Source organism: Thamnophis elegans, chromosome 3 (assembly GCF_009769535.1).
Source record: "Thamnophis elegans isolate rThaEle1 chromosome 3, rThaEle1.pri, whole genome shotgun sequence".
NCBI classification, from domain to species: domain Eukaryota; kingdom Metazoa; phylum Chordata; class Lepidosauria; order Squamata; family Colubridae; genus Thamnophis; species Thamnophis elegans.
The window spans coordinates 102,344,200-102,356,929 of record NC_045543.1 but is presented as its reverse complement, the minus strand read 5'-3'; the positions used below and the strand labels follow the sequence as shown (position 1 = coordinate 102,356,929).

At 37.2% G+C, this 12,730-nt stretch overlaps 1 protein-coding gene across 5 annotated transcripts in view; it reads left to right on the top strand.

Annotated features, from left to right (window-relative positions):
* PAM (peptidylglycine alpha-amidating monooxygenase) overlaps positions 1-12,730 on the top strand; it is a 140,035-nt gene that overhangs the window by 77,636 nt on the left and 49,669 nt on the right. For all 5 annotated transcript variants that reach the window (XM_032213398.1, XM_032213397.1, XM_032213395.1 and 2 more), the window contains 5 exons: positions 1,316-1,364; positions 3,184-3,251; positions 4,435-4,515; positions 6,365-6,441; positions 9,105-9,208. In XM_032213398.1, coding sequence (XP_032069289.1) covers positions 1,316-1,364; positions 3,184-3,251; positions 4,435-4,515; positions 6,365-6,441; positions 9,105-9,208 — 379 coding nt within the window. The remainder of the gene's footprint in view (positions 1-1,315; positions 1,365-3,183; positions 3,252-4,434; positions 4,516-6,364; positions 6,442-9,104; positions 9,209-12,730) is intronic.

Here is a 12,730-nt window from a genome sequence, read left to right as displayed (position 1 = left end):
AATGTTTATAGTTTGAAATGACAAGAAGCCCAAAAAAAGGAGTCCAAAGAAAAGGTTTATTAATCCTCTCCTTTGGCTTCTTGTCTTTTTAGACCAGGGGTCTGCAACCTTAAACATTCAAAAAGCCATTTGGACAGGTTTCCCACAGAAAATAAAACACCAAGAGCTACAAAATCAGAGGGGGGCATGGACAACTCAACATCACTCATTCCCACCAAGTCACATGACCCTCCCTCAGCCACTCATACCCAGGTTTTGTGGCTCCTGGTGTTTTCTGTGGGAAACAGGTCTCTCTCTCTCTCTCTCTCTCTCTCTCTCTCTGTCTTTCCCTCTCCCTCCCTTCCTCTTCTCTCATCTCTCTCTCTCTCTCTCTTTCTCCCCCGTGTGTGTGTGTGTGTGTGTGTGTGTGTTCCCTCTGATTACCATTTCCAAGAACAGGCAAGAGGGTTACGGTTTTTTTTTGGTTTTTTTTTTTTTTTTTGCTGATGTTGTTCTTTCTTCTTTGGGTGCTTTTTACCATATGATTTAAATCAAGAGTCATTTCAGGTTCCCAGATAAATGAAGCTCTTTCATCTTCCTGCTGTGCCTCTCTGTTGGCTGAACAGAGTGGGAGCGAAGTGCCCCTCTATTTGCCATATCTCGCAGGTGGTTCTTCCAGTCTTTGTTGGTGCTGTGTGCCCCTTGGTAACTCAGGGAGTTGCACAACTTGCTCTTCACTCTGAGACACTGGCCCAAGCCTGGCTGCGACTAACTCTGCTGCTGTTGCCACCTCCATGGCCTGCCCACTGCTGTTGCGGCACCTTGTGCAACACAGTTAAATTTAGCAGAGGAAACAATGGGGTACACAGTGTCCCCTTCTTCTCCTGGAGCCCATTACGATGTGGAGCCTCGGCCTTAGCCAGACCAGAGAACAAGTTGCATGTCTCCCCAAGTAACTGAGGTGCGCATAGTACCAAGAAGAAATAAACACGTGTGAAAGATGGCAGATACAGGGACACTTTGCTCCCGCTCTGGAATATTGAGCGACTCTCCATCCCCCACCATATCTCTTACCTTCTCAGGCCAGGCGAGGAGTGACTGGGAGGGGAAGGTGAAGGGCAGGGCAAGCCAGTGGTGGGTCCAGCTGACAAAAAGCCACAGCAAGCTGCATGCGGCTCCAGAGCCACAGGTTGCAGATACCCATTTTAGAATATAAACATTTGTTCTTCATATTTCATATTTTCAATACGCAATTATCTAGTCATATACTTAATTATTGTATCAATACTAATAAGAAAATTATTTATGTTTAAACTCCATTTTAACATTTTTGCAGATAAACACAAAGACTGTTCAGGAGTGACTTTACAGCTGACTAATCAAAAGTAAGTTTCTTTCTTGTAGTTTCTTAAATATTTTTTCCAATTCTTTTGCAAAGATTAATATGAGCTTTAACAGAATAGAATGCTAGTGATAGTCCAAGACAGATTATTTAATGAATACATTATTCAAAGTGACTTGATAATATATTTCTAAAATTGTAGAAAGGCTATATTGAGCAAAGTACATTTGTTGTCTTTTCTATCTTGAAAAATAAATGTTTGACTTTTTAATATGTAGCCAAAGTAAATATTCTTTAGAAAGGATTACCGAAGTCTTTTTTATCTTTAGCTTTCAGTGTAAAAAGTTTGTTTAGCACAGTCACTACTTTTTTCTGCTTGATTATGAATTGTTCTTTAACCGCAGTTTCTTTAATAATAAAACATTGCTTGCTTGTTTCATTTCCTCCCGCGGTTATGCCACCATTTCTCCTGCCCCCATGCAAAGAGGATATTTGGCTTTATATGCATTCATCATACGTCCTTTAATTCTATTTTCACCTGCAATTAATTAAGATGTGGGGTTAAGGGCTGGTTAAGAGGAATCTATGTAAACATTTATTTCTTTAACATATACACTTCCAAGCAGTGTTGTCATTGTATAAGAATTAAAACAGAAACATTTATTTCTTTAACATATACACTTCCAAGCAGTGTTGTCATTGTATAAGAATTAAACAGAAAAGAAACCTAGCCAATCAGCAACAGATAATGGCCAACCCAGAGGGAAAACCCCACATTATTCTAAGACACTCACATCCTCATTTTAGGGTTGGAAAAAGAACTTTCTAAACTAAAGCAGGGTAGGGGTCTTGACTCTGGGGATATGCTATTGTAGAGGGCAGATGCATTGTCAAAGGAGGTAGTGCCGGGGGTGGTGGGATGTATCTTCTGATACTTTGACTGTGAACGAGAGCTGTTTCAAAATGACATAGGTTATTGACACAGAAATGGAAAAAAATATTGATGCATCCAATTAACTATCAGGGAGAATGTGTACTGATCAATAAAGAACCTTGAAAGACTATTTTCATCCTTTATCTTTTCCCCCATGGTGAATGCCAAAACGTCTTTTAAAACTAGCTTCTCTATAATCAATGTGGGGAAAGTGGATGTGTAAGCCTTCTAGAGCAGTAAGTTGTAACTTCTTTACAATTAGTTGTAACTGCTTATCATTAGTTGTAAGTCTCAAATTAAGAATTGTATGCCATACATGTGGGAGCCATGACACTAGAGATTGTCTCACCACAAGAATTGTAAAAGCCTCATACCACCCTACTATATAAGTGCATTATATTTGTTCAATAGTTTTTCTGACTTTGAGTAACTGTCCATAACTGTCTTGGTTGTGTCAGTATATAGCACTTAGCAATAGCACTTAGGCTTATATACCACTTCATAGTGCTTTTACAGCCCTCTCTAAACCGTTTACAGAGTCAGCATATTGTCCCCAACAATCTGGGTCCTCATTTTACCCACCTCTGAAGGATGGAAGGCTGAGGCAACCTTGAGTCAGTGAGATTTGAACTGCCAAACTGCAGCTAGCAGTCAGCTGAAGTAACCTGCAGTAGTGCACTCTAAGCACTGCACCATCTCAGCCCTTATATATGCATATAAAGATATGTCTATTGGTTTTGAATTTTTAAAGATTCTCTATATAGGTGTTAATAGAATGTTTTCTTTTTTAAAAAAACAGCAAGTAATACAGATTGGTAGATTCAATTAAAGTTACCTTGTTATTAATAAAGTAAAATATACCATAGTAAGTAATAAATCAGGGCAATCTATGTAAATTTTATACAGGTTTCTTCTTTTTCTTTCAAAGGCAACCTCTGATTGCTGGCATGTATCTTATGATGTCTGTGGATACTGTTATACCACCTGGAGAAAAAGGTGAATAAATAAGTTTTCCTGTCCACCAGCCCCACCTCAGTCTTTGTACTCTTTTCACTTCAAACAGTGTACTGGTGTGGACTTTTAATACTAAAAGCTTTATTAGAAAAATGTTAGAACAAGTTAAGATACTAGTTTCTTTGCTTGCCATATCACAACATCACCATTGCAATATAAGAAAAAGTATCAAATTCTGATCATTATTGACTTCTAAATACATGTTTTTATTATTATCGCAGAGTTGTATTCCTTTAATCAGTACTTTTTCCAATTAATGATGGGAATATACATAAGCATGCACTTCTACGCAAACATAAAGGGAGGCTGCATCACTAAATTTTAATGCTTTAGGTATTTATTTTAGCTGTAAGATCATATTCATTCTCTATGAGCTTACACACATACCTGCACAGAGAAATTAATGAGCCTCCTAAATATTTCAGCATAACAAAGGAACAAACCATACACGGTACAATATGCTATCTTTAATTTCTCTTAATTATTTCCCAAGTTTTACAATAGACTATAACTTCCCATTAATATGGCTCATCTTCAGCCTTCTCTTGTCTCATTGGCTGCAAGCCAAAGACCAAAGATTTTCACTTCTATGATTAAGTAACCTTCTCATGGTACCCAAGTTTGAAATTATACTTAATATTTACAGTGATTTTCTGAATCAGTTCAGTTTCATAGATTTTAATTAAACTTCGCTTTGTTACACTGGCCGTTTCCAGATTTGTTGAAAACTGCAACCTCTCCCCTGTTCCTACCCTACTTTTTCTAATTATTGACTCATAATTCTATAATACTGAGGGTTTGTAAAACTTCAAAACAAGATATTTTGCCAGGAAATATCTGTTTAACATTAACCCTCAAACCAGTTGATTTAATTCCATGTATTTGTGGATTGATGACATAATTCTGTATGGTAAGAACAGTACTATGTATATGACTATATGTATACATGTCTCTTCAGTTAATCAAGCACAATAGCCATTAATGGCATTACATAAATGAAAGACCGTGCAAAGATATTTGAGGATAAATGCAAGGAGAATTTCTGATTATAGCCCTGTTGGTATTATATATTGCCATATATTTCATTAACTTTAAAATCATAGTTCTAATTGTCTTCAATATATAAGCACAATTTTTAATGTCCTTCATATCTGTTTTCTAACAGTGGTTAATGCTGATATTGCTTGTCATTATAAAAAGTATCCAATGCATCCATTTGCTTATAGAGTGCACACACATCACTTAGGTAAGTCTTTACATTAATTGATAATTTCCTTTCCTTAGTAGTTTAGGCTTAATTCTTATACTCATTTTTTGATATCCTGATTAAGATAATAAACTATTGAATGTTACAAGATGGAATTAGGTTATTGATTGTAATGTAAATTATTCTATAAAATCTATGTCATAGTTCCAAGTAATGCTCCCAACCAATTCAAGAGTCTGAGGCCTTGGCTTCCTCAAAAATCCTGTTTATTGGGTATATCATATCGGCACAGTCAAATGTGAAACCAACACTGAATAATTCCCACATTTTTGGTATACTTAAAGAATAGATACTGTCCACCCTCCTTGGGTTACAGGTCACATTAGCCAATCAAACAGGTGATGAACTTCTCAGTACTCCCTCCTGCCAGGTTGATCTCAGGAGCCTTATCTTATGTCTTATGTCTGGCATATTGGAAGAAAACATCCTACATAAGTCCCCCCCCCCAAATATGGCAACTAAGAAACAAAGCAAGAAAAACATGGCTTCAGTTAGAATTATTTCGAGAGTTGACAATCTACACTATACACACAATTACATGGACATACACACACAATCTACACTATACACACACAAACATACGGACATACAGACATGCATATTAATTTTACTTAAACTGAAGAGTGTTAGGGCAGAAATCCTTTTAAATACATGTGCTAAGTATCTGGCCCAGATTGTTAGATATTCATAGTATTTAGCATGCAGTTTCCATATCTGGGCTACAGAAATGCAGGTAAATGCTAAATAGCAGTAAAGAGATATTTTAATCACATTTACTCACATTTAATCACCAACTGTTCAGTGGTTGAAATTTTTGATGAAGTGAACAAGTGCTACTTATAGTCAATCCTCAAAGTTCCAGCTGTTGTGTACTTCTATGGTTTTGTATTCTAGGCAGTCACATAATCATAATTTAGGACCTTCCCTGCCAACTTTCTGTTAGCCAAGTCAGTGAGAAAGCCAGTCCTGATCACTGTAAGTTGTTAAGCAAGGTCCTTGCTTAACAACTCAGTGATTCACTTAACAATAATAACTGCAGATTGCCAGAACTGCCATCACTAAGCTTTATGACCACATCAGTTAATGATAGACATTTCACTCCCAATTACTGCCATTAAGTAAGGAGTACCTGTACAGAAAATCCTATCTATGAATTTAGTGAATGTTTGCACCAGATCAATTGTCCTAACTGAGGAAAGTTAATGGTATATGAAGCCAAGTGGTACTAGGTCCAAGTAAGATAGTACTTTTGTTACAGTCAGCCACACAAATCACTATATAATGAGTTAATTTTTTTGTTACACTTAAACCAACTCTCGTTGGACTGGTCCAGATTTTTTCTATAAATGCAGTTCTGCCAGTATAAGTTTTAGACCAATGGTACAATTTCCAATTTAACTCTCTTAGATTTTTTTTTACAGTGATTAGGTGATTAAAAGTATTAATAGATTTTTTGAAGACAGGTTGCCAGACTCAGAAACAATTGTAACATAAAAATATAAACAACTACTATATAACTGATGTATAATAATACACATTTTGTCCAATTAATTCTGATGGCTCCTTATAAGTTAATCTATTAAATGTTATATTATAAAATCTTATCTACTGAAATATTAATATAAATATGTGGGAATAATCAGTGGATTTCTAAGGAGGAAATCATATAGAGCAAATATCAATAATTCAAACTTTTAGCCTTGTCAATTGATTTAAATGGTGAACTTGTAAAATATTTTTGTTATTTCTGCATATTTATTTTGCTAAACAGTGAAATGGTGGCACCACACAATGTTTAATTCTATAAAATGTGTTTTTTTTTACAAAGGAAAAGTAGTAAGTGGGTATCGTGTTAGAGACGGTCAATGGACACCAATTGGCCACCAAAGTCCTCAACTGCCACAGGTATGTTTACTTGCATTTTAAAGCTATCTTAAGTTAGTGTGCTTCAGTGTTAAAGATAATTACTCTGTTTTCTTAAAATTTAATGGACAGTTATGCTAGGTGAATAGCTGGAATATAAAAGTAAACAGGTGAATTATCATAATATAAAGAGTCGCAGTAGTTAGAGTGCAGTACAGTGGGCTACTTCTGCTGATCACTGGCTGCCAGCAGTTTGGCAGATCAAATCTCACCAGGCTCAAGGTTGACTCCGCCATCTTCCATCTTCTGAGGTGGGTAAAATGATGACCCAGATTGTTGCGGGCAATATGCTTACTCTGTAAACCGCTTAGAGAGGGCTATAAAGCACTGTGGAGTGGTATATAAGTCTAAATGCTATTGCTATAATTGTTAAAATGTTAGAAAAGGTATGGGGAAAATAAGGTCCTACACACAGTTTTGCAAGATCACTAGAAGACTTTGAAACAATCCTTCTTTCTCAGCCCTATCCATCTTGCAGAAATGTTGTAGTGAGAAAATATGCTTTGTTAATATAATAGGTAATTTTTCAAATTTGAAGAAGATACGCTGTTGCATAGTTCATTTGTCAATACACAAATGGTTCTGCAGTCCCAGCCTGGATGCAGTTTTGGGTGGAGCCTGGCTTTGAAGCTACTCCAGGCTTCATATCATAAGGCTTGCCAGCAGGTAATGTCAGCCAATGTTTCTAATTCCTATCACAGTAGTATATGGTTTCCTTCACAGCATCTTCATAGCACTTATATAGGTGATCTTGAGGCCTCTTCAATTTCCAGTCCACCACAGAGCAACCGATGAGGCCTACTGCAGTGGTCCATTCCAGTGATGTGTCCCACCACCACATTGGGTCTCTGATAATCAGAGAATCAATGCTGGTGAACTCTGTGCAATTGAAGACCTCCTGTTAAGAGTCATGGTTTTGCCAAGTGTGGAATGTGGGATGCACATATGAAATTTGTCATGTGTCAACAGAATAGTATCCAGGACTCACATTCACATAGGAGAGAAAGGGTAACCATATCTCGGAAGACTTTCAGCTTTGTGGAGATGCAGACATTGACCTTGTTGATCCCAGAGTCAATTTCTTTATCCAAGGGTCCAAAATTAAATATAAATACATTACCCAATAAAACTATTTTTACTATTACCATTACTAATGTCACTAAATCAGTAGTTTCAGATTACATCTAAAAAAATTAAAACAGCATGTTAGTTAAGTAGTTTGAATTGATTGCAACCTTATATAAAATATGGGCAAAAATAATGTCACAGGCAGCTATTAATATCCACTAATAATTTTTCAAATATTTTAGCAGATCTTGTATCAGGCTCCAAGATAAGGGAAAATGCTAAGCATGACTGAAGAAAAATAGAGACCAAACATTAGAGATTTTTTTCCCCTTTTCGTACTACAAACATCTGTATTTCTCATTCTGCTTCGCTTACTTCCATACTTGCAGAGGGTATATGAGTAAGCTATCCGAGAAAAATATATATGCATTGTGAGTCACTTTGGATTATTTCCATTTTTTTCCCTGTTATTCATGTAGCCACATTTTGAGGTAGAAAGACTATTATTTTGCCACTTTACTCAGAAATAAGCGCCATTATGTTTAGTGAGACAAATTTTCAAGGATAGGATATAAATGCTATGAAGTACTCTAATATTGGTGAAAATATGGAACTTGTTTAATACATAAACACATCAAACACAGACAGACACTAAATGTATATTTAATATGCATGTGAAAAAATATAGAAGGATACAGTGACTATTTAATATGCAGTTATATATCTTTAATATTGTAGTTGATACCAAATGATATGTATTACTGTATATTTCAGTACAAATCATGTATTTCATTTTGATATTAAATTTGTTTCATTGGATTCTTTTACTATGTCTATTTTTGGCAAATGGAAAGGAAATGAGGATGGTACTTAGGCACACTGCTGAAAAGATGTCATAATAGAATAACAAAGTCATAATAGAATAACAAAGAATCCCTTCCATTACTGTCACAGAATTACATAAAACTTTATCAGTAAGATTCTAATCATTGCAATTTATATAATTTAATGCCACATAATTAATACATATACTAATCTGTTAATCAAGTATTTTTAAGGTAAACAACTTGGAGCCATACTTTCTTTTCTCTCCTGTTTTTATAAAAAATTGTCTCTATTCTATTTTGTGTCTCATAGGAAAAGTTTGTGTGTTTTAAAGTGTTTGCATGCTGTGTGTTATAGATCATTTGACACAGTAAAGAACATACCCAGTGAGTCTCTGATTTGCCAGTATGTCAGGTTTAGAAAATTCAGCCAACACCAATGCTATTAAAGTACTCAACATGATTCATTTTACAGGGTATTATGAAAGTGGCAAAAAAAGCAGAATTTCTATCTTAATAATAAATTTTGATTAATTAAGAAAATTAAGCTTATTTCATGATATAAAATTATATTATAGTCATCCATAAAAAAGGAAATGTGTTTTAAATTATACACCAAAGAAGCCCGAAATATGAAATACAAAGCACACTCCAGTGATACATTTTATGCGTTATTATGGTTATTAAAAGTAATAGAGGAAAGACAATTTTCTAACAGCTTGAAATTATTATTCCTGTTATTTCATTTCTCAGGCATTTTATCCTGTGGAAAATCCTGTAGAAATCAAGTATGGTGATATTCTGGCAGCAAGATGTGTCTTTACTGGTGAAGGAAGATCTTCAAAAACTTATATAGGGTATGTGTGTTAATATTTGTATTAATGTTTACATAAAAGTTGAGAATCAAAATGGTTGCTCCACATGGGAGAAAAATGGCTAGAAAAGTCTTAACTGTTAATATTTCCTGCTTTGCCAGTGAAAACAGACCAGGATATTGATATTACATGTGAAGACTCCTCAAAGATTTTTTTTTCACCTGCACATTAATCAAATCATTGTTGTGGCTAATAGTGTAAGTGACAAAGCTGAAATCATCAGTTTTGGGATTAGCAAGAAGTATTGTGAGAACCTCTTCCATTTGTATCAAAGCTATCAAGAAACTGGCCAAGTTTCCATTGGCTAAGAAAAGCAAGAAAGGAAAGCCAATTGTTTAAATCCTGGGGGGGTAGACATTACAGGGTCAGAATTCCTTATTCTGCTATTACAGTCAACTGTTGTGTTACAGGCTTTAGTCTTTTTCCAATAAAGACTAATCTAGCTGAGGTTTCTAAGAGTTGTCTGCCAAGATTAGCCAAGCAATGAATGAGAGGTTGTATGTCTTCAGAGTCATCATTTGCTGCTGAGCCCTCTGAAGGCTGACAGATTTGATCTAGTACACACAGTATATGTATGAAGCCCTTACAATGACATCTATTCTGCAATGTCAGCTAGGATCAATTTGTGTATATCATGTTACATCTCCCAATGAAATTTGAATGTATAAATGATCATTTTTAAAGGCATTATATGCTATTATTCATAGTGATTATGGGAAATTGGTTCATTTGCAAAAAGATGCTGTTTCTAAAATACAGTATCTGTACTTTGTTCTTAGGGACGCGATGGCTCAGTGGCTAAAATACTGAGCTTGTTGATCAGAAAGGTCAGCAGTTCAGCAGTTCGAATCCCTAGCGCCGCGTAACGGAGTGAGCGCCCATTACTTGTCCCAGCTTCTGTCAAACTAGCAGATCAAAAGCATGTAAAAATGCAAGTAGAAAAATAGGGACCACCTTTGGTGGAAAGGTAACAGTGTTCTGTGTACCTTCAGCATTTAGTCATGCCAGCCACATGACCACAGAGACGTCTTTGGACAGCGATGGCTCTTTAGCTTTGTAACAGAGATGAGCACCTCCCCCTAGAGTCGGAAACGACTAGCACATATGTGCAAGAGGAATCTTTACTTTACCTTTTACCTTGTACATAGAGTTAATATAATATGGCACAAAAATGATTGTCTTCATCTCCTAACTCACCAACTGTAAAATTTATAGGGTAAGGTAGAGTGCTCTTGCTTTAGTTCCTTATTAAACCCATATAAGAGCTTTTTTATGCAAAATATATAGTACCGTGTTTCCCCGAAAATAACACAGGATCTTATTTTCTTTTGCCCCACGAAATATGGCCTTGGGCTTATTATAGGGGAGGGCTTATTATTTTCTGGGGCAGGTGAGAAGCGAGGCGCGCCTTTCACCTTTCCGGATCCATCGCGTTCCTCGCCATTGTGCTCAGGGAAGCGGCTGGTAAAAATAAACCCTTCTCGTGAGTTCAATCAAACATCTTGAAATTGCAAGCAGGTTTTTTTTTTCTATTGTGTTCCTCGTCCTTTCACCCATTGAATCCCCTTATAAAAAAACCTCATGAGTTGAAGCTTTTTTTTACAAGGGGATTCAATGGGCGAAAGGGCGAGAAACGCAACAGAGCCGGAAAGGTAAGAGGCACGCTTCGCAGCCCAACACCGCCCACCTCGTCCCAATGGTAAAGGCAGCCTGCCTGGTTCCCTTCCTCGCCGTCCCTTTGGCGAGGGGTGGCAGGTGGGGAGGGAAGAAGTGAGGTGTGCCTCTTATCTTTCCAGCTCCGTCACGTTCCTCACCCTTTCACCCATTGAATCCCCTTCTAAGAAAAACGTAATGAGTTCAACTTGTGAGGTTTTTTTTACAAGGGGATGCAATGGGTGAAAGGGCGAGGAACGCAGCGCAGCTGTCAGTCTCTGGTAGCGCTAGGACGTGAGACTCACTACTCCCTCCACATACCTGCCACCCCCTCGCTAAAGGGATGGTGGGGAAGGGAACCAGGCAGGCTGCCTTTATCATTGGGGTGAGGTGGGCAGTGTTGGGCCACAAGGTGCACTTCTTACTTTTCCAGTTCCATCGCATTCCTCGCCCTTTCGCCCATTGAATCCCCTTGTAAAAAAAAACCTCATGAGTTGAACTCATGAGGTTTTTCTACAAGGGGATTCAATGGGCAAAAGGGCGAAGAACGCGATGGAGCTGGAAAGGTAAGAGGCGCGCCTCGCTTCTCCCCTCCCCACCTGCCATCCCTCGCTAAAGGGACAGTGGGGAAGGGAACCAGGAAGGCTGCCTTTACCATTGGGGCGGGCGGTGTTTTTTTGCACAAGAAGGAACAGGCAGGAGAAGGTGATCGCATTGCTGGCCTTCCGCTGTTTTTGCGACGGGCTCTTTTTGAGCGGGAGGGAAGGGCCGGGGGTGGAAGCACTTTGCTTTACCTGCCACTGTTTTTGCAGCGAGACCTCTTTTTGTCCCACAAGCTGTACTGGTAGGTGATACAGTGGTAATGGCGGGGACCGGTTGTGCATGCACTTAAATAGTGGGGGTGGGCTTATTTTCAGGGAGGGCTTATTATGGCACATGCTCTGAAAAGCCCGATTGGGCTTATTAGCATGTCTTATTTTCAGGGAAACATGGTATGTATAGAACCTGGTTCTATAGTAGATCTAGGTTAACAGTCGCTACTGGGACTGGCAACTCCATTGCTAAGCAACACAGTTAAATGAAACATCACATGAACACACTCTTCAAACAATGTCCTTTGTATTGTGGTCTTCAAGCAAATCAGTACTTTGGTTGTGCAGGACTAAAACACAGTGTAGATAACTATCAAATATACCCTGACAACACTTAATGAGGGTCTACTCAACACCTCTTCCTACATAGGCAAATCTGGCTGATTAGCTCCTCTTGAAAGACTTCTTCCCTCTAGCGATTCTGTACCAGATTCCAACACACACTTTGAAATACATTTTTGTTGGTGGTATTTATTACCAGGCTGTGAGTTTCCCAGAGTTATTTTTATATATATATATATATATATATATATATATATATATATATATATATATATATATATATATATATATATATATATATATATATAAATGGATAGTCAAACAAATATTTTAAATAAATAGGCATAAAAAGGAGTTATTTTTCAGGACTCCTCCTGTTCTCTCGGTATCTATCCATCCCAAAGGTAGGGATGGATAGACATAAGGACGACATATCCCAAAGTCTTTTCACTGACAAAATGCCACTTTATGGGATATTGGAGGCATGTTAGTAGCCCATGTAATTTACTTATAAATATATAGTTGGTCCTGAACTTGCAGGTCTTTAGAAGGGTAGTCAAAACCTGACTCTTTTTCCAGGTCTTTGATCTTTGATTAGTTGTTGGATGTTTTAGTTTAGTGGTGATTTTGTGGTATGACTTGTTTTTAATGTATTATATTGTTTTCTTTGGGATTTGTAGTTGTAGTTGACTTTGGT